Source organism: Arvicola amphibius, chromosome 11 (assembly GCF_903992535.2).
Source record: "Arvicola amphibius chromosome 11, mArvAmp1.2, whole genome shotgun sequence".
NCBI lineage: Eukaryota > Metazoa > Chordata > Mammalia > Rodentia > Cricetidae > Arvicola > Arvicola amphibius.
The window spans coordinates 99,021,348-99,047,065 of NC_052057.2; the positions used below are offsets into that span (position 1 = coordinate 99,021,348).

Consider the following 25,718-nt stretch of genomic DNA (forward strand, 5'->3'; position numbering starts at 1 on the left):
TAACCACTACTAGTAACCAGGATGACTTGGGAGCTGTTGAGTGAGGGAATCACTCTATAAATGAGGAGACAGAGGCCCACACTTACACAGTTCCTCATGGGCCTACCGGGGCACCAGAACTCCAATTCAGAGCCTTGAGCCAGAGTGGTCTTCTCTCCCCTGACAGTATTTTTCTCCTATCTAGACAGTCTGCTTAACTCAAGTCAGCTTTGTCTACACTTGGGAGCTGGCCCACCAGCCAGGACAAGCTCTGCCGGGCTCTCTGGAACACTTGGATTGCACTGTCCTCACAGGCTCAAGTGCTGAATGCTGGGTGCTATCTGGGGGTTTGGGGGGGGAGATTGTGGAAGCCTTACAAGGTAGGATCTTGGAGGGAAGTGGGTCACTATGGACTGGCCTTTGAAGGTTGGACCTAATCCATGACTCTCTCTGTCTCTGCTTCCTGCCCACCACAGGGGCGAGCTGCTCTGTTGGGCCACACATTCCTTACTACGGTGGACAGAAGTGGAACTGTCAGCCCAAAGACATTCCTATCCCTTGAGCTATTTTTTCAGCTCCTTCATCACAGAGATAAAAGTCTGACGGCATCAGGACCTTTCATCTCAATCGTCAACTTGAAGAGGAATCAGAATCACCCATGGAAACAAACCCCTGGGTGTGTCTGGGATGAAGTTTTCTGATTAGGTTTGTACCCTCAAACTGTGAGGTGGCGTAAACTCTTCTTTCCTTAAGCTGTTTTCGTCAGGTGATTGAGATGGCACAGAGAAAAAGAACTTCCAGTCTCCACAGGCTTGAAAGTGACCGTCCACCCAGGACCACGCTATTAGAAAGGAACTCTTAGGGACTGGAGAGATGGCTCAGTGGGTGAGAGCACTGATCGCTCCTCCAGAGGACCTGTGCTCAATTCCCAGCACCCACAGGCCAGCACACAACTGACTGTACCTCTTCTTCCAGGAGATCTGACACCTTCACACCAATGCACATAAAATAAAGTTAAATAAATTACTAAAAAAAAGGAAAGTAACTCTTAGTTGTAAACATACACAGAACAATGCCATTTTTAATACTTTTTTGGTTTTAATTGAGTTATACATTTTTTTCTCCATACCTTTTCCATCCTCCCCTCAATTTTTTTTTTTTAAAATAAAGTATGGAAAAGATGGAACAATGTCATTCTGTTGTTCTGTGGCCAACAAAGACCTTATTTGGAGGCCACGTGCCACTGCCCTGTGCCTGGCTTACTCACGCTCCTTTTGACCCATGCTCTCTTTAAAGCCATCATTACTGGGCCACTTGTCTCTTCTGAGAGAGCCGATTTCATTAAGATTCAATAACATAAATTAAGTGAGTTAAAACTCGATGAGAGAAATTTAATCTGGTATCTGGAAGCTGCAATGTGTTACAGTGAATTGGAAGCAGAGAAGGCCAAGGGCGCCCGGGGAGAGCGCCCCACAGACACTTTTTCACTCGCTGGAGATGCTGGCCCTGGCTGGCATCTGCGAACTTGGACTTGGGGACCCATTCACTCCATGATGTAGGGTCTCACTATGCCTAAGCAATCTGTGCAAAAGGTGTGATTTGTGCTTTATACACGATTCCAGACAGCTGTGTTCTTTCTGCCCTAGAATGTGGGTGTATTACAGGCCTGGTAACTTATGTGGCTGGGCCTTGGATTGCCCTGGGGGCTCTCCTGGCATGTTTCGAGTCCTGCTTGTCCTTTGTCCCTGGAAAAGGTTCTGCATGCTCACCAGGTCTTCCCTGGATGTGCTCTCAGGGGTCTATGCCTTGGCTAGTTTTGGTAATTGAATCAGAACCGTGACTATGACTGGATGCTCAGGTGTGGGAATCCCAGTGAATCACTGGGCTGGGGCTGTGACTGCGGAATACAATGATGGCCTGAGCAGTTCTGTCCCCTTGGGAGGGCTTCTGTGTGTCACCAGACAGCAGATCTTCCGTCCCATCTGCAGCAAAATTCTCGGTAAAGGCCAGCCAGCCGCAGAGGACAGAGCAGTGAGAAGGACAGCAGAATGACCCCAGCAGGGTGGCCTCCGCAGGCTGGCTCACCCCTGAGGGGACTCTGCTGGAGAGGACGTCCGTTTTCTTTTCTCTTCCTCTATCTGTGAGGTGGAAGCCGCTCAGGATGAGGCTTCCTCTACCCACCCAAGGCTGTCCCTGGATGCCGTCTTGACTCCTAGACTCTTCTTCGGGAGGGCTCTAAAGCTGTCCATGCTGCTCTCACAGGAGGCCTCCGTGACAAGGAGGTGTCCCACGAAACCCTCAGTTTCACAGCCAGGCTTCACACTCTTCTCTGAGCTGCTGCTTCCTCAGACATAGGGAGTTTTGCCACCACACACTTGTCAACCCAAGTTAGAGACCCGAGAACTACGCCAACCCCTTCCCGCCCTCCCTCTCCTGTTCATCTCCAGGCACTACTCACAGGACTGATGATCAGCTACCCCAAAGGGAAAACCTCACAGGACGAAACAAGCAAGCAAACCCCTTTCAGCAAAAATATCTCACAAATTCTATAAAACTTGAATTTACTAGGAGGAATAGTGGGGGTTTCTTGGGTAACCTCTACCTTATTTAAGAGAAAAAATCCAGGATTTCTGGAAGGACCCAAAGAAGGCTCCTCTGCCCCACCTTGCCCAGCTGCTGTCCATGCTGAGCACACAGCTCCCTGTAAACAAGGGGAGGTGTTAAGATCACCCACAGGACTCAACCCTGCGCACTGGGACAGGCTGCTCTGTTCCTGGAGATTTGAGGGAGGGGGGCGCAAGCCAGCGACTCCCATTCTCCAAGCCCTGTGCTTCCACAGCTGGTGTTCAGAGGATGACATATCTAGGTTTCCCAAGGATCCCCGGATCCCTGCCCCAAGGGATCCACCGCAGCGCGGCCCCAGGGACCTATGAGCTACAGCTCCTTTAGGTGTGCCCTGGGGAAGCAGCGTCAACGCCCATGGCTTGCCGTGTGCAGTCCTGCAGATATCCACCAGAATCTGTTCATGGTGGGGCATGTGTCTGTATGCACATGTATGCTTTAAGTGAGGGCAGTGAATCAGGCTTCTCCTGTCCCAGTCAGGGAGCGGCAATGCTGAGTCTGGCTCCTTGAGAGTTGGCTGAGCAGCCCCTGGCTGGATGGGCTTTTAACTAGAGTCCAGCGACTGGGTATTCCCGAAGAGGGCATTCACAGAGGTCCCTGCTGGTCACTCTTAGTGTCCTGTGGCCTGCCCCCAGGCCCTCCACACTGCAGGTGGCAGAGGCTCATGCAGCTTGGCTTGTCTCCATTCCACTTCCAGCAGAACAAGGCCACAGCAGGTCAGAGTTGCCATGGAACACCTGCACCAAAACTCACAGCACATACTCCAGGTTCCAGCTCTTCATCCATTCACTCTGCCTTCTAGAAGTGACCACGGTTATCCTAACAGTTCTATCACTCGTTCATCAGTGATTCGCCCTGCCCATTCATTCATTCACAAGCATCCGCTGGGACCTAGAGCTTTAATACGTGTTCTCATTTAACCTTACAAAGCCTCACCTGGTGGTGGTGGTCACGCCTTTAATACCAGCACTTGGGAGGCAGAGGTAGGCGGATCTCTGTGAGTTCGAGGCCAGCTTGGTCTATGAGAGCTAGTTCCAAAGCTACAGAGAAACCCTGTCTCAAAAAACCAAACCAAACCAAACCAAACCAAAACTCCAACCAACCAAGCAAACAAACAAACAAAAAACCCCAAAGCCTAGTACAGCCCCACTTTTACAGAGGAGTGAATGAACTAAGGTTCAGAGATGTTAGTAACCGAGACAAAGTCACACAGCTAGGAAGTCATGTGGTGGAGTTTTAGACACAGACATTTGCCAACGGCCTTTCTAAAATACTCTGGGGAGACACTAGAAATGAATGCACACACTAAAACCGCTCAAATATACATCACAAAGGGTAGATTTTCTTTTCTTTTGCTATCTCATTTTTTTTTTTAAGATCCAAATAGGCAAACATTTATTTGCAATGCTCATTTGGCAGACAGAACTTAGCTATCCTGCTGTCCTGTTCTTCCTGGTAAAATGCAGTTGACAGCTTAGTGGCAAGTGACCCTGAAAGCCCGATGCCTGACTCTGGTCCCTGGAACTCACAAGGTAGGAGAGAGTGGATCCCCACAATGTCCTCTGACCTCCACATGTGTTTCTTGGCTCATGTTCCCCCCCCCCCCCCCGCAATGAATAAATGTACGAGATTTAAAAAGAACACTCAATGTGTGTATTTTTTGTTTGTTTGCTTGTTTTTGTTTTTTTGAGAAGACACATGGCATGCATCCTTTTAGTCTCCTGGTGTTTGGACCCTTACCCTTGTCAAGTATTGCAGGGCGGGGTCTGGGCTTGCTCTCAGGACAGGTGGGGCGTTAGTTCTGTTTTGCCTGGTGATCTGCCTCCGGGTTGGAAGGAGGACCAGCATCAGGGTAGGGCAATGTTGATGGTGTTGAATCCCGACATGGAGTGGGCATGTGTGTGTGTGTGTGTGTGCTACACAGAGCTGCTGGCTTGCTTCCATCCTCAGCAATGCTGCCGAGGCTAGGAATGCAGCAGGTCTTACAGGGGACTCGTTGTCCACCAGGACTTGGGTCCTCTCCTGCCACTCTCTCTCTCTCTCTCTCTCTCTCTCTCCTTCCTACTCTCTCTCTCTCTCTCTCTCTCTCTCTCTCTCTGTGGATTGTTCTGTCACTTCCCATTGCCCTGGCTGCGGTTCCTGCCTACCACTTCACAGGACTGCAATTGTCATTTCTGCCATCATGGCTGGCTCCCCTTCCAGCTGCTGGGGCTGGGGTTCCTGAGCCAGGTGGGCTTGTCATCTCAGAGACCATGATTTCCTTCCCCCAACACCAGGGCCTTGCCCACAACCCAGCATTGGTCTCCCAGCGACTCTGCCCACCAGGGCCGTGTTGCTATGGTGACTCTACTTCTGACAGTGTCCAGGGAGACAGCACCATGGAGCTGGAGCTACTTGCAGGCCTTGCTGAAGCTGGCACTGAAGGCTGGGAAGATTCCAGAAAGGATGGAAGATGGGGGATGGGAGCTGCCGTGTGGCTGCTTCCCCAGCAGCAGCATCTGTGTGTGTGCACACATGCATGCTCACACTGTCCCTGCATGGATGCTGATGGCCTTCCTGAGCAGAGGCCTGACCCTGGGGTTGTCACACCTTCTTGCTGAGGTACTGTCACAGCTGTCTATATCAAGATCTGAAGGGTGGAAAAGGGCCACGTGTGGGGAGGCAGAACAGAGTGACCCTGGAAGGATGTTCGAGATGGAGGCTGACTTCAGGGTCCACCTCATCCATCCAATGACTTTGAGGATGTCACTGGCCTGGAGGCCCGGCTGTCATCAGTATGGTAGAAATGAAAGTACTCTAAAGAGTCACTTATGAGCTTTAGCCTCTCTGTCAGACTATGGAAACACTGGATCCCCAAAAGTGGAAATTTCCCCAGGAATCTCAAGCTGGGAGAAGGGAAAGGTCTCAGCCAGAGAGCTTGTCTCCGGGAAAGGGATCTAACACAGTCCTGAGAACTTCTCAGACCGTGTCCCAGAATGAGACTGCAGCTGATGTTGGCAATGAAGGGTCAGTGGCGGGAGGGACCACTCCTTGACTGCTCAGAGGGGCGGTACCCCTGGTCCTCTATCTAGCCTTTTATTGGAAAGATTTACTTTTGTTTTATGTGTATATATGTGTGCCTGCACGTATGTATGTGTCCCGTATGTGTGCAGGTGCCCACGGAGGCCGGAAAAGGACCATTGGATCTTCTGGAACTGGATAAACGGGTGGTTGTGAGCCACCAGTGTGGGAATTGTGGATCAAACCCGGGCACTCTGCAAGAGCAGCCAGGGCTCTTAGCAGCTGCACCGTCGCCCCAGCCTGAAGACTGGCTTGCAGGTGTCACTGGATCTCTGTGTCCCTTTTTCCAATGTGGCCACATTAACTAAGTCTACTTTTCCTGCTTTTTACTATTAACTTGACTGTTTTAACTGTTTTCTTAAGGACAGGTGGCTGGACTTGACTACCTGGGGGATACGCTGTGACCCCCCCCCCAAGTTTGATAACAAAAGTGACATACTGTGATGCTTGCCTTTCCTCCCACTCCTCTCTCTTATTTAATCCACATTTGTCCCTGCCCTACAAGAGAGGGTTGTCATGCCCATTTTACAGACGGCAAAAGTGAGGTGAAGAGCCGGGCGGTGGTGGCGCACGCCTTTAATCCCAGCACTCGGGAGGCAGAGGCAGGCGGATCTCTGTGAGTTCGAGGCCAGCCTGGTCTACAAGAGCTAGCTCCAGGACAGGCTCTAAAAAAGCTGCAGAGAAACCCTGTCTCGAAAAACCAAAAAAAAAAAAAAAAAAAAAAAAAAAAAAAAGTGAGGTGAAATTTCAGGCCCTGATTCTCCTTTCTGTATCCTGTTTCCTGCTCCTTGCTTGCTCAGGGTGGCAGGAGGGGACTGGGAGCGGCCAGCAGGTCTCAAGATAGAATAGAGCCCAACTCTTGACATCAATGGGTTGGGGAAGGAGACGTCTTGCAAAAGAACAAGCGTTTCCCCCCCCCCCCCCCCGCTGGTATTTGGGCTCTGCTGTCAAGAGTAGCTAGCTCCTCTTCTTGAGCGACAGAAGAAATTATTCTGGAAGTGATCCTGGTCATGCATTTGGGCTGAACCGGTTCAATCTGGAGGAGGCTGTTTCTCCTACAGTCACATGTGGGCTCGCTCCATGCAGTTCCCACTGCTGATAAAGGAATTCTGGGCAAGAGAACTGTCATTTCCCCAGCCCCGGAGCTCAGGCTCAGGTCGATTTGTAAAGCACGTCATGATTTATTCATGCCGCCTCCCCGGGCTTCCCAGGACGACCTTCCTCTCACACAAATGAGTGCGACTCCCAGAATAGAATGTCAGGCTTCATTAAGGAAAAAGCCCCAGTGTGGGGATGGCCCTTTCCTTGCTCCCTAGCTCCCTAGCCTGTCATTAGCACTTGAAGAATTCAGGTCAAATCCCAGGAAACCCCAGCTGGGAAGTGCCTTCAGGGGTGGGGTACAGGGTGACATGTATGGAGGACCTCTGAGAAGGAACGCTCCTGGACGCCAGCTCTCAGAGTTTCTCTGCATCCAGGACTCAGCTCCCCCACTAGAGGCAATGCCAAGGGGCCAGCAGAATCCCAGAAGGGACTGGGGCAGCTGTAGAACCAGGGGTACAGTTCTGCAGTAGACTTGGGGGACAGTGGCAGGTCCCTCAACAGTGACGGTTTGGGTCAGTGTACAGCCTAGAGGTCTCCAGGAGGATCCTAGAACTAGTTTCCTATTGTTATCATCACGGTTCCTGGACTTGGGGAGGGCAGGGCTCTAAGCCCTTTGGAGCAAAAGTTTAGGGCATTTTTGTTCTTTTCCCAAGTACTTAGTGACGTGCCGCAGGGCGGTGCACCTGGCACCTGGCTAGGTTTCTACCATCTGATGAGCTCAGCACAGGCCAAGATAATGTCCAAGAAGGGCAGGGCATTGCTGACTTGGGAACAGCAGGGATGAGGCACTGTTACCTGGAGCTTAAGGCTTTTCCGGTGCTGCCCCCACAGCAGGGGACATGTGTGACCTTAAAAAATTTGACATATGGTGTCTCTGTGTGTGTGTGTTCGTGTGTGTGTGTGTGTGTGCGCGCGCATGTTTATACACGTTTTAGGATGCTCTCTAGTGTATCCTTCACTCCCTATTTCTATCCTATTCACGGCTGGTGGGTGACCTGAAGCTTCAGAGCAGTAGGCAGGACCTGGAAGAGGTGGCTTTGCAGAGGGCCACCTTACTCTCACACCATGCAGAAGCAACCACAAGGTAGGGTTGCCCATCCATCATTCGTTAATACTGATGCGCTGACCACCCCCCCCCCCACCCCCTCCAGTTATTTGAGGGGCACAGCAGGACCAGTGACTGCCCTGGATGGCTGCAAAGAACCCAAAGCCTCACCCAGTTCTTTTGTGTTTGCTTGTTTTGTTTTGTAAGACCTCACATAAAAAAACCCCAGCATGGTGGCACACGTCTGGGATCCCAGCATTGGCAAGGGGGAAGACAGAAGGTCCCTGAGACTTGCTAGTAAACCATTCTAGTTTAGTCGGCAAGCCTCAAGTTCTAGTGAGACACGCTGTCTGCTCCGAGGAACAACACCCAAGTCTGATCTCTGGCCTCTGTACACACCAACACACACCCTCACCTGCCCAACCCCCACTCAGACATACAATTTCACCTGCACACACACACATATGTACATATACATACCTATCCATTCACACATATACTCACGTGTACATACCCATCTACACACACACATTTGCACACACTCATGTATGCACTCCTTACTTATATACATACATGTACACACATATGCATTGGTGTATACACACATTCACATACATTCCTTCACATTACACACACACACACACACACACACACACACTTTCAGGAAGGATAATTTGGGGGAAAATACTTCCCTAACAGATCCCTGGGTTGAACAGTAATGAAGAGATTGTTTTGAAACATCACCAACAGAGGGAATAAGACAGCAGCTTTTCTCGGACTCCAGGTCACCACACCAAAGCCAGCAGGCCGAGGATGTGTCCTCTCCCTACTCCTGTGGCTCTGGGTGCTGATGCTTTTGATCCTGGTGGGAGGCCGGGATCTTCTGCCCCTTTCTCGGTATTCGCTCCTTTCTGTGTTGGCCGTTACCCTGGCATTGGCCTGTCACATGGTCATCTCGAGTAGGACAGCCACTGCCTACACTCACTGCAGTTAGGACACTGCCTTTCTGGCCTGGCTGCAGACCTGTTGACCCATCCCTGTGTTCCCACACAGCTTTGTCTGAGGACAAGGTCACTGAGAGATCTTTATGTCACGTCTGACTGGCACATAGCAAAGGGCTTACCGTGCAAAGTGTTTCGAAGGTCTTTTCCGAGACGAAGGATCCATCGAGGCCGAAGAGGAAGATGGATGCGTAGGACAGCATTCCACCCAGGATGATGAGGTTGTTCATGTAGGGACTGGACATCTTGATCAGCCTGGTGGGTAAGAGACACTGGGTCACACAGCATCTTCCAAGTACCCTGGGTGAGCGCTGCTGCGAAGTCTTCAGGGATGAGGGAAATGCCCCCCACCCCTAGCCATTCTGCTTCCTGGTTGATACCCCACTACTTCTGGAGAGGACTCCCATAGCTGCACATTTCCCCACCTTCTTCCTCAAGTCTTCCGACCTATCACTTCTCAAGGGACACTCGCTACAACAGCTTCATCTATCTGAACTTCCGGTTTATAGGATTTGGGGCCAGGATTGGGAACAGAGTTAAATCTAACAGCTGTTGTAAGGAGGATAGTGCTCATGCCACACTCTCCTGCCTGAGGGCGATGTCACAGAGCCCTGCAGTGAGTATCCCGGCTTCCTCAGGGACTGCTCATCGGCCTTGAGCCTCCCTTAGAGCACCCAGAAAGCTCCCACTGTTCGACATGTAAAGGGGGACAGGGGTAGCAACACCTCAGTCACAACCCTTACCCCAGGAGCTGGGCAGCTGGGCCTCCTGCCATCTTCTGTCCTCATCTTTACCGACTACAGGTGAAAGGCATTACCAGGGCCCAGCAAACCAACACTGAGTTAAACCCCAAGAGGGCTAGGCTTTCTACCCAACCCAGAGGCCCTTGACCCTCTGAGCACAACTGGCTTGGAATAGTTCTTTTGTAGACTGTAGCTATGGCCAATGGTTCCCAGACATTTTCTTTGTGTTCTGCATGTCTATGAGTGAATCAATCTTAGGCTCCGAGTGCTTCCTGGAGGAGGCGGTTTGCGAAAGTGTGATTGGGGAGAGAGAAGGGAGGGAGATTTAGTTCCCACAATTTTTGCAGATTTTTTTCAGTGGCTGAGCCAGCCGTATAAATCATTCGGGCAATTGAATGATTTGGCCACGAGGGGAAAATTAGAGAATTAATCTGGTGAGGCAGTTTTCAGCTCTAAGATCTCCTTAGACGCGTGGGAAGGCTGTAGGGCACGGAGAAAAGTCTATGTTTGCCTAGGTCTTGAGCCAAATGCTACCAGGTGCAGCCCTCACTCAGGGACTGGTTCCAGTAGCTGTGTAAATTGCAGGTGCTTAGGAAAAAGACCCTAGGTGAATTGCTTTTACTTTTCAGGAAAACGGGTTTGACCTAAGCAATTACTCAAACAAACAAACAAACAAACAAACAAACGATCAGAGCTTGCAGTTCCTCTTGGCAAGCAGAAAAAGAAAGCAACGTCAGAGCAAAACCCGTTCCCTGGAATTGCCCTGCTCCCTACAAGTCTGTGGGTAATACAGTGCAGCTGTGGGGACGACGGCAAAGGCCCATGTCCCATGGACACATGTAGGGGCTCCCCCCAACGCACACACGCTCCTAGCTTTGGTTCAGCCTCTCTCACGACAAGGGCATGAGCTGAATTCAGTGATTTGCTATGGAAATTGGCAAAGGTCAAGACCAAGGCGTGGTGGCCTGGCTACCCACAGCTGAGCACCGTACCTCAGAGTGAGGGACTTCCTGGGGAGAGCCGAGGATGCCTCAGTTATGCAAAGTACCTGACATAGATGGGACAGGCGATGTCCCATGGACAGCAGACCCCTGATAATGTTGGGAGTCAGGGGAAAGGTCAAATGGATGGTGCGAGGGAGGGGCTTCCTGGGCTGCCATGTGCTCTACCAGTGGGAGCCTCTGTGACTGAACCTGGAGGTCCTTTTCACCCGCTCTACCTAAAGGTGCTGAGAGTGGGGATGAGAAGCTGGGGACTCTGGGGTCTTCTGTGTCATTGCTGGACTTGCAAGGTGATGATCATGTCCAGAGTGTTGAGAAGGTCCACGGACTTGGACTTCCCGTGTCTACTTTATTTAAGTTAGCCCTCCAGGAGTCCAGCAGCCCCCGCCCCCTCCCTCTGTGCGTGCGTGCGTGCGTGTGTGTGTGTGTGTGTGTGTGTGTGTCCTAAATCACCTTAATGACTAGGTAGCCCACTTCAGGAACCCCATCCATAAATTTCAGTGCTTCCAGAGAATCTGCCATGGTGATCGTGGAGCAAGGACCTGGTACACCCAGAAAGCATTCCTCCCAGCACAGGGCAGGGCTGCTTACTTCTGGTTCCGGTTCTTGATGTTGAAGAAGAGGAAGGCGCTGGCCATGATCATGCCGAGGATGGTGAGGGCCGACAGGATGCTGTACAGTGGAAGGGAGATCTTTCGCAGCTGTTCCAGGATGATGGTCTTGTCCTTAGGTGGCTCAGACCCTGCAAGGTCAAGGAGAAGCTATCAGATCCCGGTGCAGTCATTCTCCAAGGACATTCGGCCTCTGTGTCCTTCGTATCTGGCCAAACACAACACCTGTACCCCACACCAGGCCTGTCGACCCACTGGGTGAGAGGCTCTAGTGACTGCCCAGCCTGCCCATCAGGAGCCTGAGCCAGGACTTATTTCTTTCTCTAAATAGAATCAATAAGGGGTCTGCGATGCATTAACAGCCATTAGAAGACTAGAATTTGATTTGGTCTAATTACGCTGTTGAAAAACCATCACCATTTATCCCCGAAGGTAACCATGTCTGGGAAGGCAGAGAGGTACCGCTGGGTGCCACTGGGTGAGGGTGGGGGAGGGGGTGGGGAAGCGGTGGCAAAGAACTTGGCACGGGTCTCAAGGACTCCACTCCTACCTGAACATGATAAACGATCTTGCTCACTAGGGCAGACACCTGGCCTGTCAATTCTAGGGTGACAGATATGTGCTCCAGCTGCAGATTCTCAGCCTCAAGGTCATTATCACAAAAGCTCTTTGGTTTTCTGTTTCCTAAGACCGGCTAACTGTGGGAGGTGGAGCTAACCCCCTTTCACATGGAGCCAGGGCGCAGGCTGAAGCTACGGGTTCCCTTTTCTCTGTGCCTGCCAGGCTGCCTGCCTCATTCTTCAGGGCACGAGGAACTCAGGAGGGTGGGCAAGCTGAGAGGCTCAGAACAAATGCATTGTCCCTGCATGGCTACCTGTTTGCTCTCTTAGGTGACTCTTGTACGGGGGCTGGTCTGGGATGGGAGGGAGGCAGGAGCTCCCCCACCCTGGCTTCCTGAAATCCTCTTCTCTCATGTGCTATCTCAAGTCAGGCGTCTGCTGTGAAATTATAAACCATCAGACCTTCTCTCCAGTGGGACAGAAGTGAAATCTGCTAGATTCAGAAGAGGGGCCAGACTGGAGCCCTGTCAAGGATGATGGCGACCCGGTGGGCAGAGCCTCAGTTAGGCCTCCATTTCCAGGAGACAACTAGGGGGACAGGGCAGGCGCAGTGGAGTGGAGAACCACGCCGCCTCACTTGGGCTGGAAACCTGGGCTTTCAAGTTCAAATGTGTGTAGAGACAGTCAGTGGGGACAGTGGAGATCTCTGTCTAAGAGACCTAGAAAAACTGGGTTCGAAAGGATCTAGGGATGGTCCAGAGTGTTAAGGAAAAGCCTCAAGGAGGAAGGGAGAGAGAGAGAGAGAGAGAGAGAGAGAGAGAGAGAGAGAGAGAGAGAGAGAAACAGACAGACAGACAGACAGACAGACAGAGAGATCCATGAGAGGAGAGGCCCAAGGCAGACAGACAGACAGCATTTTCCACTTCCAGAAACCAGAGCTTCATATCCAGGAACTTCCTCCTTATACCCCCACCTCCCACCCCAGAATGTGCTGTGTTGGGGGCTGGCTCAGGGGTCTTCCTGCTCCCAAACTCAAGGACAGTCCTTAGGGTTCCTGGCTGGAAATAAGCCTCCCCCCAAGGCCCTGAGTCCTGGATCAATGATGGTATGATTACTAGTGGGTTTGGGTCTATCACTCAGCCACAACGTCACCATCTCCTCTTGCACCATCTCTTCACACATAGCTCCCTCTCTCCAGCTCCCTTCTCTACCGAATGCCACCCTCCACTAGCGCATCTCAGCTAGAATCACGGGAGCGTGATGGAGATGCTGAACAGCTGTGCTGGATGCAGCCCTGAATCTTGTTTTCGTTCATTCCTCATTCATCCACGCACCATTGAGAATCACCTCCCATCAGTCAGGCCTGATGCCGGACACTAAGGATACACAATGAACAAGATACAGTCTCTGCCCTCGGGGGTGGGGTCCAGCCTTGGGGAAAAGAGCAGAGCATATGAGGCAAACACCAATTTCTGAATGCTGGCTTCAGGATGATGCGGAGACGAGAGATGAACAGATGGAGGCTTTACTGTATGGACGCTCAGCTTATCTACACACTATAAATAAGATATAAATATTAGAGCCTTCTCAATCGACTCATCCATCACCCTTCTGGGTGGTGGGCTGAACAGTCTTCTAGGTGTTTTGTGACTTCTAGAGCTAGCAAGTGGCTGGCTAGCTGGCAGGACTGAGACCTAGATCTGCCTGGCTCTAAAGCTTATGGGGCAAACAGTTCTGTGGCTGCAGCCTGGGGTGAGCATCCCCCAGGCTCTCAGGCATAGGATAATCTGAGTACCCAGCAGGCAGCAGAGAACAGCTCCCCAGGATGGAGTCAGGAGATGCTTCCTCACGTGGGGAGGGGGAAGTAACTGTTGGAGGGTGAGAAGAGAGGCTGGCGGTCACCAGATGAGAAGGAAGGCTGCCCAGAACACAGCCTGGGGATAGGCACCAAGGTGTCCCAACACTGGAGGAACTGAAGCCGTTTGGCCAGGCAGATTTCTGAGAGAAGATGGAGAACTGCAGAGAGGGCCCTCTCATGGATGTCTTAGGGACACAGCACAGGGCAAGAAGCCTCTCTGAACCCGGGGACCACAGCGATAACCCGCTTTGCTACCAGCCTGTGGTCTTTTCTTTAATTGTACTTGGATTACTTCTCTCTATTGTCTTCCAAGTGCTGGGGGCAGAGCCTTGGGCCTACCTGCGTGTTGGAAACCGGCACCCTATCAGAAAGCTCAGCACCCAGAATCCTTATTCTAACCCTCCCGTCCTCATCTAGGAGCAGGCAGATCTCTCATGACATCTGGACTCTAAAGGTTAGGACAGGCTGTGTCCTTCACAGTGGTGTGAATTGTGGGTGACAAACCATTCCTGAGCTGCTTTTCTTTTCCTTTTTGGCTTTTCCAGACAAAAGGTGTTCTTCTCTGTGTATTCCCTGGTTGTCTTGGAAATAGCTCCATAGACCAGGTCTGGCCTCAAACTCACAGAGATCATCCACCAATGCCTCGCCTCCCAGAGCTGGATTAAAGGCAAATTCCTTTATACAAGAAGACAAACAAATTTGATTTTAATGGGGGTGTGAAACATAACATGCCACACTGTACCCGGTGTTGGCTCCCTCAGGTGGCAGTGGGAGGATAGGCCGACAGTGGAGGACACCTCAGGTGACACATGTGGACACTAACTGAATCTCTGTGATGTTCTAGGAGCTGAGCTCTATAGATCCATGGATGGACAAGACCAAGTCCCACCGTAGGCACCACAAGAGAGCTCTGTCTGGTGGTCTTGGTTAATGATTAACTCTGGGCACAGAAAAATTCCTGATGACCTAATATGATTTAAGGCAAGACTGTCTGGGTGCCTAGACTTCCAGTTTCCGCAACTGCTATCCAGAGAGACTAGGCCGTTCGTCCAGTCTGCCTATCCATGTGTCCCTCTGTTGCATCTATGCATTCATCATTAATTACTCATCCATATATGTATGCATATATGCATGCATGCAGCTATCCATATGTCCATGCAGGCCTACTAGTTCACCCATGTATCCATCTATGCATCCAGTTATTTATGTATTCGTATATCCATCCATATTATTCCATATATATCTATCTACCTTCTTATCTATATACCCACCCAACTCATTTCCAGGCTTTTATCTGTCCTATCTACTTATATACTCAGCCACATTCGCCAGCCTATTCTTTTATCCCTCCATCCACTCAACCCACTTATCCACCGACCCACACATTATCCATCCACTCATCCATTTACCCACCTACTCATCATACATCTGGTGTATCCATTTTACTCAGACATCTACTTGATGTTTTAGTTTTTTTTTTTTTCATTAACTATCAAGTTTCCAACATGCCAGATCCTGGCTGACAGCAGGAATTTAGAGAGAAATAGAATTCAGAAAGGGGGCTCATGGTCTCTTCCAATATAAAGCATCGTGGTCATAGTAAAGGCAGAAACAGAATGACAAAAAGACCAGAAGCAAAGAGAAGGAGCGATTAGCTCCCAACTCCACAGGTTCACCCCAGGAGCTGGACCCCACAGAGTGGGTGGGGATCTGTACTCAGTGAATGAGTTGTGTCGAGAAGGCTCTCTTGGCCTCACAAAGCCGAAGACCCTGAGCGCATCTGGGGCGCCCTCCGGGAAGTCCACGAGCCTTACCCCTGGAACCTGATGGTGTCGTTGATGATCTCCAGCGTGTCAGCCACTGCGTTGTACTCGCCTACCTTCACCTCTTTCTTGTCTGCGGAAAACGAGAGACAGAGGCCTGTCAGCTGGGGTCCCAGGCTCGTGTCTGGGGGCTCTCATGGACCCTGGCTGTCCGCAGTTTCCCCTTCTTCTCACACCGACTCCAGTTAGGATCACATAGCTTGTCACTGTCCTGGGCTGGCACCTCAGCAGGTGTCCCCCCCTGCCCCCTGTGCTGCATCCCTCAGATGGGAAGCCCATTTCTAACCCACAATCTCCTGAAGAACCTGATAAGTGAGGACCCCAAAGCACTGTAGGCATATCCACCAGCTGTAGGTGGTGCGACCACCTCTTCCTTCATTCTGGACAGGACCAGCCTTGTGAGTGCATCCTGAGGCCGAACCGGGATGGTTCAATAGCCAGGCTGCTCTGTTGAGACATTGAGCGGTACCCCAATACTCTTGTTTCCCTGCACGCCTGTTCAGTGTAGTCTCCAGTCTCACTGGTCAATTCTGGAGCCTTCATCCTCATTATTTCTTGGCTTTAGTTCACTGTATTGGCCATTGTCAAGATAAGGATGGTATCAGGTATAAACGGCTTTCTTTTCCCGAGTACATAGGGCACTGGGTGACAATGGTGGTTCCTGTGTGACAGTGTTTGAGGTGGTGGGGACTTTAAGGAGAGGCCTGGTGGGAGGTCATTTGGTGTCAGTGGAGGTGTCCCTTTCTAGTGACGTGGACACCATTCTAAATGGGGTGTGGTTTCTTCTGTGAGAGCGATCTGATGGGAGGGTGGGTACCTGCTGAACTGGGTGCTAAGCAGTCTCTTCTCTTTAGAAAATACTCAGCCTCAGGTATTTTGTTACAGTAACAGATAATGACCAACAGTGGCTAGATGTAGGCTCCTTTATGTCTATTCTGTGTATGGGTACCTTCAGTGCGTGGTGAAGGGGCTCTTAGTGCTACTTTGCTGGCAACAAAACTAAGTCTTAAGGTTGGCCATGGCTTTGTCTAAGGCCCCAGCAGCACTAGGAATGAGCTCATTCCAACTGTGGGCTTATCTCATGGCTCCTGCTCTTCCTGACTATGGTGCCGTGATGGGATTCCTGAGTGACGGCTCTGTGCCTGGCTACGGAGTGGCTGGCTCCGTGGCTCACCCCTAGAGGAGCTCATCTACTGCTCTAAAACCACCATGGTGCAGGGTGGGTCCCCGAAGCTGATGACTCCAGCCAGCCAAGTGTACAGAACTTATAAAGGGCACCCAAGGGGACCCCAGGGAGATAGAGCCTGGGACTGAGTTTGCAGAAGTACAGAAGCCCTGCTCATCCCTTCTAAGCATTCGGGAGGCAGACTGGAGGATTTCCTAGGCCACACTTCTGCCTCTGCTCCTATACTTCAGGGTGGGAAGAGAATGGTAAAAGTCACAAGGGGAAGGGATCCACACCGTGCAGGTGGGCTACTGCTTGCTTGGGTCACCTAGGTCTTAAATGTCATATTAATACACTCTGTAGGGGGTTCCAGGTTCCCCATTGTTACCTTTGGAAGTTCTGAGTTCCAAGGCTCCCCAGTCAGCTCCTGTCACCAGGAGGAGGAGGCCCTGATTTATTTATTCAGCATGGGGAGGCAGCACATGAAATATGCAGGCCCATTGGAACAAACCTTCAGGACTGGGGAATTGGCACTGCAGGGACCCCATGGCGCCCACAGTCACACAGTCCTGCCTTACAGACTACTTAGAGTAGCTTTGAGGTTCATGAGCAGAACATTTACCAAGCGCCTCACCGCTGGCTCAACTACCAGGAACTGGTAGTTATTTAACCCATGAAGAGAGCGAGTGTTGCCTTGCTGGACTCAGACACTCCATACATTCTCTTACTGCAATTGCTGTCTCTACTTCATGCTTTCCACATCCCCAACCAAGTTTATTTTGTTTTTTAACATGGTCTCACTAAGTTGCACAGGCTGGCTTTGAACTTCTAAGTTGCTGAGGCTGGCCTTGAATTTGTGGTCCTGCTGCTTCAGCACTGCCTGGCCGTTGGGATCACAAGCATGTACAAGACACTTGCCCCTTTCTGTTTTTCCATCCGCTGGCTATGTGTCAACCTGACATGAAGCCAACACTTGTAGCAAAAGTCTTTTATTTATTATGATTAGTGTGTAGGTGTGTAAGGGTCAGGGACAATTGTTGGGAAGTCAGTTCTTTCCTTCTACAATGGGTTTTGGGTGGCAACTTCAGGGCTGTCAGTCAGCAATGGCAAGTGATTTTACCCACTGAGCCATATCGCTGGCCCAGCACTTCCAGATTTTCAGCCTGGGGCCTCTGCCCTAAAAGCATGTGGCAATTCTATGGATCCATGTTGGGTCTTATAAACCAGAGCTCACAGACAAGGTGTCTGTGTACAGCCTGGAAGGAGGACGATCGCAACAGGGGTAGGGGCTATTACAATGGCTGTCACTGGCTGGTCCCCTGTCCCCATGCTTGGCTGTGTTTGCTATCAGCTCGTTCTCCAGCTTGCTCTGGTGGTTCTCATAGTGGGGTCTTAGAGGCCTGGGGTTCTGAAACATTCAGATTTCTGGGTACCAGCCTATTCATCATAGACGTTAAGAAGTGGATCCTGTGTGTGTAGGGGGTTTGTGTTTTCTGAAAGCTCTCAATCTGACCTTACCACACAGATGGTGTGGAGAGCCACTGGCCGCACTCTGGACTTTCAGCATGGACAATCTCTGGTTCTTTTTTGGTTTTTTCAGACTGGGTCTCTCTGTAGCTTTGGAGCCTGTCCTGGACTAACTAGCTCTTGTAGACCAGGCTGGCCTCGAACTCACAGAGATCCACTTGCCTCTACCTCCCAACTGCTGGGATTAAAGGCGTGTGCCACCACCGCTTGGCTTCAATTTTCTGGCTCTTAGAGGCTAAATATATTACGAACTAGAACAATCCTAGCTTTTCTGGCATTCTCTTTAAAATGTTCGTTTTCCACTCTTACCTTTCTTTCTAAACCTTGCTTTTGGGAACCTAGAGAAAACAGTGCCGACTGGCAACATTTTGGATGCTGAAAAATGTCCAGTTTTGAAAATACTTTCTGGCTGTGAGCCAAAGAGTGTCCAGGAGTCAGTTGGACCAGGCTTTAATAGGAAGTGACGTGCCTCCTTCCCTGGGCTGCATCCCCTAGGCAGGAGGATAAGCTGGCTCTATATTCCATTTGACATGGTCTCTATCCTGTCCCCCTATGCTCCCTGTGACATGGTCTCTATCCTGTCCCCCTATGCTCCCTGTGACATGGTCTCTATCCTGTCCCCCTATGCTCCCTGTGACAATGGTCTCTATCCTGTCCCCCTATGCTCCGTGTGATATGGTCTCTATCCCATCCTCGTATGCTCCCTGTGACATGGTCTCTATCCTGTCCCCCAAATGTCTGTTCTTACTTGATTCTAGTTTGAAGGAGGCAAATATATGTATCAAAGTTAAATTATTGGCCTGCTAGATTGGTGAATCCCTGTAATTAGAATTAGGAGCTAGAGCCAGAATGGATCACAAGTTTTATGTGGGCTACAGGCTAGGCTGCAAAATCAGTTCCCGAAAGCCCGATGGAGGCTTTCTCTCTGTGGAGATGGTGTCAGAAACAAAATAACGCAGAAAGAGGAAGACCCAACTATCACAAAATCCCAAAAATGCAAAGCAGAGGACCTTATCATGGGGGGCGTGGGGGTGTGCACACCAAATTTAAAAGTCCTGCTCCATAAGGACTTGAAATTTACAGAGCAGAGGCAGACCAGGTGACACTTTTAAAGTCTAAAGCTAATGAGGGTCAGAGGGTCAGAACTATCAGTTAGCAAAGGCTCAGAGGCTTAATATATTAGGGGAGCTGACCCTGAAAGCCACTGCATAACTTAGTTAGGGAGAGGGAAGGAAAAAAGAGGGAGGAGGAAGAGAAGAGAAGAGAAGGGAGGGGAGGGGGAAGAGGGAGAAGGAGGAAACACCACAGGCAGGAAGGAGGGTCTAGGCTGGGACAACACCCTGGTCCCAGTAGGTTCACCTTCACTAGTGTCCTGACCCTGCTAGAGTGCGCTGAAGTTCAGGGGACTCCACCTCCAGTCTTACAGAAGCCAGTGTTTGAATCCACGGAGCCTTTCAGACTGTGGGTGGTGAAGGGCATGGCAGTGTGTGTCACGAGACAGGAAAGGACATTAAAAACCAGCCTCAGGAGTCTCCAATCAGGGCCAAAACTGTCACGAGAGTTCTCTAGTAGGTTCTGGGATGCGTCTTCCCGTCTTTATGGGCACTGACATTTGGCCAGAGAGATTATGAAAGTCCCTGGACTGGGGGCAGGAACTGCGTCTTATCCAGCTTGGTGCTCCCCTGGAGGGCAGAGCAAAGCACCAGGCAGACGCTGGGGACAGGAGACGCTGTGTCCGCATCTGTGCACCCAGAAGACCAGGCGGTAATTAAGGGTGTGCTTGGGAAGGAGGGGCTTCCACTGCTTGGGGGTACGTTTATGAATGACAATTATAGCATTAAGAGCCTGTAAGATCCCATCCCTGTAGATGAGGTGCGCAGACACCAGCCCCAGAGGCCGCCCTTTATATCTCAAGGAAGCCACCATCCGTCAGTCTCACAAACGGGCCTAATGAAGGCAGGCTGCTGGGAGCAGATGCCGGGCCTTCTATGGGAACGCCAAACAAGGCCTAATCACCGCCCTACTTGGCTTCTTCCCTGCTACACATCCCAGCGCTGCTTAGAAGAGGCAGTTACTGGGAATCTTTTTTCTCTTAAAGGGGAGGAAAAAGCTACTTCTCCAATATTCATTTCCATCCACACAGAGCTCAGGAGAAGGCAGAGTGGGGTGGAGGATGAGCAGGAATGGGTAGGATTGGGAAATGGGCCACAGCCAGGGTGGGCGTGGCTCTGCAGGATGGCTTCACCTGCCACCAAGGGTGCAGAGTTTACTGCCCAGCAGGGAAGGGCACATATACACGTGCCATGCAGAGGAGGGTCTAGGATATGGTGATGGGGGCATGGCCAGTGTGGCAGGGAAGGAAGAGGAGAGGAACATGTACGGGTAGTAGTAGGTTTCTACCTGGGCAGCTGAGGCTGGAGCTGCTATTACTTTTGGGGAGGAAAGTTCAACATTCTTTGGAGGTATTTTATCCAAAGTGAAGGCTTCTGGGTATTTGTACCTAGTCGCTATCATGGCTCTGGGTTGATCCCAGAAACGGAAGCATTAACTTCCCTGACAACAGGACCTACTCCTGGTTCCGCAGGAGGAAGAGCCACTGGTCCCAGGGGGATGCTGCTTGACTTGTTCTGGGCAGGACCACAAACCTGGTCCTTACCATTTGCTGTGCTGTCTGCCCTATGAGTTCAGGTATGCTCAACCCACAGCTGCTGAAGTTGATGCCATGCTTAACATACAAGAGAGAAGGAGATAAAATCCAGCATGCACCCGCTGCAATCAGGGAACCCACATTTTCAAAGCACCTTGCTCGAGGGATATAATTTGAGAACTAGAAACGTGACAAAAGGTTTTAGTTGCCATCATTCAAAAACAAGCATATTCGCTAGGTTGCTTACTTTGCTCAGCCAATGAAGAAGACTTAACAAATGGGAAAAATAATTACATTTGCCTAAGATGACACCCTTTGCGCACGCTAGAGAGCTGACTTGCGCTTCAATTACCTGCCCTGGGAAGATGAATGAGCAAACTACGCAGTCGCATTAGGAGGAGGCAGCCTGGAGAAACACCTCTCCAGACTGATGGGGAGCCTGGTGGGATTCGTCGGAAAGAATCTGAAGAGCTTACTTTAATTCTGGCTTTCCCTGGAATGACTGTAAGATCTGCTTCTCGTCAAGACACCAAGAAGAAGCGCTCTGACAAATGGTCTCTCCAGTGGGACGGGCTAACCACAATCATAACGACAGAGGCGACTGTCTCAAGGAGAGTCCAGCCCTGCTCCCCTGTGCGCCCCAGGACTCTCGACGAGCTACCAGCCTCTCTGAACTGTGTTCTCACCACACAGGGAACACGGCTGGGGTGGTTTCTGAGCCCCACCTTGACGCCGGTAGTAGCAGCCAAATCCACCAAATGGATTGGTTCCTGCAGCACATCAAGTGGTAAACAAAAAGTGTGTGCATGGGGGAGGGGGGCAGGCAGAGGGAGTGGAGGGTGTAATAAAACAGAGGCTAAGGAGACACACCGGACTTGTGTGATTGTTGGACCTTGTGAGGGTTCTCCATTAAACTGTCAGCTCGGAATGGTTGGAGGACTGATGGATGGGGCGTGGGAAAGACATTAAGAACTGCGAAACGTTCCTGTAGGTACAGTGGCTATGTCCTCCAGAAGAAATGCACACCGAAGGACTTATATATTGAAATGAGCTAATGTCTAGGAGTGGCTCTGCAATGGCTAGCAAAAAGTGGGCAGGTGGGGGTGAGCCAAGACAACATAAGACTGGCAAAAGGCAGGCAGTGGCTTTGGCTGGGGGATGGAGATGCGGGGATTTTTACATTGGCCTGTCTGTCTTGGGGTCTGTTGAACACTTCTGTGATCAAATCCTGAAGCGATGCAGCCTTCTCGGCATAGTGCTATCGACGTACCCACGCTCCCCTCTCTGAAAGTCTAGGAGTTACAGGGGGTAGGGTAGGCTTGGGGAGCATTTGAGAAACAATTTTTTCACATAGCTGTAACTCATGCTCTCATGGGGAAGCGCTTCCTATCGACTCTTGTTTTATCTGGAATCTCATATCAGATTTCCATCTCTTCTGATGCCTTTTATTGCAGAAACACAACATCCCTGAATATAAATGCCGTCAGCTGGAAAGAATAAGCATCAAAAAGCCTACCTTGAAATTGAGTAAATTTAATGGTTCCCATTCTCCTCTCCGTTCCGGAACACAACTTGACCCTAAAACAAAACAAAACAAACAAACGGGAACAAAAGAGAAATGTCACATTAGCTCACTGAAATCTTGAACGGCATGATGTGGCTTATTAATACTGGAGAGAAAATAGCTCCCACTGGAGGCAGACACCAAAGTCAAACTCATCGCCTACACGTTAGTTGTGACTTTATCTGCTTAATATGCGAGGATCACAAAATCAATAATGGAACTGTCATTGATGAACAAAAACCGAGATAGCATTGTCATTAGCACAGTAATTACGGAATGCCCACATGGCTGTGTTGTCATGGGACAAGGTCTTCCCGTGGGTTGAAGGCAAAGGTGGGGCTTCTGATGGTGGGTCCTATGCACACTCAGAAAGATATAGGGTTTCCCGAGGCTATCTGGTTGGAGGACCATCAGAGTGCTGGAGGGTGGGGGGGGGTCTTTTTTAAAAAAATTACATCTGTCTGTCTGTCTGTCTGTCTGTCTGTCTATCATCTACCTACCTATAGATCAGTGTGTGTGGTTTAATATTAAGGATGGAGAATGTTTTAGAAAACTCATCCCGAGGTGATGTCAGCCCCAATTATAACTGGGCTATGATGCAGCTCGAAATTAAGCATCTCCATTCAGCAAGACCTGACTACTGCCACAGGCCGCTGAGCGCCTCTCATTAGGGACTTGGGGGCTAAAGATTGCTGTCATCTTCAGCATCTGCCTTGATGGTTCCCAGATGCTTGGCTGAGACCACTAGGGATTAAAGAAGCCACATCAGTTCTTTTTGCCCACTTGTGGTCCCTGCTAGAATTCTGTCACCATGCAAGGAAACTGATGAGGAGAAACTGACACGCAGCCTGTCACTGCATCTTGACAACCAGCTTAGGTGGTGTGGATGATGCCCACTTTACAGATCAAGAAACTGAGACTAAGAGGGGAAATGGCTCAGTGGATAAAGTACTGTGAGGACATGAATTTGATTCTTTTAGAATCTGTGCAAAAAACTGGGACTGGCAGGGTACATCTGTAACCCCTGTGCTGTTACGTTGAAACGGAAGGTGAAGCCGGGAGAGTCCCTGGCAGCAACTGGGGCATCTGACCTAATGTAGGAAGCCTTGAAGAACAAAGAGATCCTGCGTCAAACAAGGTGAAAGGTGAGGGCCAATACCTAAGACTGCCCTAGCTTCCTCATGCACACACATATGAACACGCTCACACACACGCACAGGTGCGCGGGCATGTATGTGCATGCGTGCGTGGGGAAGCATGTAAAGAAAATAAATGGAGAAAGGCTAATGCGCTGATTGCAAGGTCATTGTAAATGAGGCTGGAATCCAATCCCAGTTTCATTTTATTTGTTTAGAAGTTGCCAAGGATCAAACGCAGGACCTTGTGGCTACGAGGCAAGTGTTCTACCACCGAGCTACATCCCCCGACCGTATTTCATTAAGACCCATGCTATTTCACTATTGTTGCTTTGGCTCCAGAAACACATGCCTCCTCCTCTTGCTGTTACGGCGAAATTCAGGAAGGAAGCTGTTTCCATGGTGCCCTGCTTCCCTCTCCCTGCGGATGCACCTGCCCTGCCAGGGCAACGGTACTGCGCATCCACTCCATTCTCAGGAGAAGGTCCTGGGAGCATCTTCCGTCGGGAAAATCCACGGGGTGGGGCCCCATGGCTTGGAGAGCAAAGAGGATCCCGCAATGTGTCCTCAGAAACACCTTCCCATGCCACTTTGACACCTTTTGGAAGTCCTGAAGACAGCTGTGAGCGGCACCAGTTTGAAACTGAACACCCACCCCATTCCACATTCAGGTGGCAGTAAGCAATTCCCTAAAGTGTGAAAGCACTTCAACAGAAGGTGAGACAGGAGCTGTGATTTTATTTCTAGGGATGATTGGAAATCTCAGAACACCTTCCAAAAGGATCATGTTTATGCAAATGGACCACTTTACCTGGGTGGGAAAGATGCAAACAGCTCTCCACAAGGAGAAAATGGAAAAATAAAATCCCCAAAGGGCAGAGCCCTAAATTCTTTACTGATCTCTTGCCAGGATCTGAAGAATTCCAAAGGCATTTAGGTCTACAGTGCCATGTTCTACATATTCTGGTGCCATTGAAAAGTGTGTGGGAGGGTGTCCTTGTCCAGACGAAACCGGTGGAACAGGGGCAGGGGTGGAAAGAAGAGTCTCCCTCTGATATTTTTTTTTTTAGTATTGTCTTCTGTTTTTTCTTTTGAAAAGATTTATTGTTTCTTTCAAATCATGTGTGTGTGTGTGTGTGTGTGTGTGTGTGTGTGTGTGTCCATCTGCCCATCTACATTAGTGCAGGTGCTCACAGGGGTCAGAAGAGGGCATCAGATCCCCTGGAGCTGGAGTTCTAAGCAGCGGCTGTGAGCCTCCCAAAGCCTGGGAACTGAACTCAGGTCCTCGGCAGGTTCCCTTCACTTCGGCCCCATCTTTTCAGTCTCCTGTTTCCTTTTTAAACAAAACTAAGTACTCCATTTTAAAGTAAGACTTGCCATGTTTTATTTTACCAGCAATAGCTGATTTTATTAGCAGGAACTCACCCCTCCCTTTTAACATCTCAGGAAACAGAGGTAGGCGAGCAATACTAGAATCTCACAAGCCAGGCTCCATCTCCTCCGAGGCGACATTCCGGACACTATCCCTAAATCACAGCCCCTTCTAGCTCCTGATAGGACACAGGCACTCAGGGGGCCGCTCCTGATAGGACACAGTCATTCGGGGGGGCTCCTGATAGGACACAGGCACTCAGGGGGGCGGCTCCTGATAGGACACAGTCACTCAGTGGGCAGCTCCTGATAGGACACAGACACATCATTTTCATTTAAATGCTCTTAATAGCTGAGAGTTGAAAGAAAAAGATCTGAGGCGCCAGGAAGCTGTCAACACTTGGGAAGAGATTTTCAACTCCCAAGTGACATCACTTGGCAAGGAGTTAAGCAGGTAGCCTCAGCCTCCCAGAAGGGTCATCCCCAGATGACAGAACCACAAGCCTCATGAGCCACCACTGTGTGCTCTGCCTCCCCACAAGAGCGTGGTTTGTCCTTAATAGGGTTTTTTTTTATTGTGATAGATGGTGTGGATGATACACAGATAGCAGTTGACTCCTGGTGGTCTGTCTGTACCAGAGAGGAGGCCCAGAGCTTAAAGAAACCCCTCTGAGGAAACTGTGTCATGCGACTCAGTGTGCTGAGTGACTTCTCATTTACTGTTCTCTGCATCATTGCCAACTACTCACAGGGCCGTTGGTCCAGCTGAGGAAGGCCTCTTGTCCGTGAGAAGATTTTCAAGAAGGCCTCTTTAGAAGCTACCCTCCGTGTTACAAGATGGCCAGCTCAGAACACAATATTTGACCTACCCTATGACAAGCATTCTTTGTTTGAAATTGGCTCT

At 50.3% G+C, this 25,718-nt stretch overlaps 1 protein-coding gene across 1 annotated transcript in view; it reads right to left on the minus strand.

Annotated features, from left to right (window-relative positions):
• Gabbr2 (gamma-aminobutyric acid type B receptor subunit 2) overlaps positions 1–25,718 on the minus strand; it is a 347,946-nt gene that overhangs the window by 64,485 nt on the left and 257,743 nt on the right. The window contains 5 exon segments of the mRNA XM_038348048.1: positions 8,931–9,063; positions 11,144–11,294; positions 15,391–15,477; positions 22,260–22,293; positions 22,295–22,321. Of these exon segments, the coding sequence (XP_038203976.1) occupies positions 8,931–9,063; positions 11,144–11,294; positions 15,391–15,477; positions 22,260–22,293; positions 22,295–22,321 (432 nt within the window).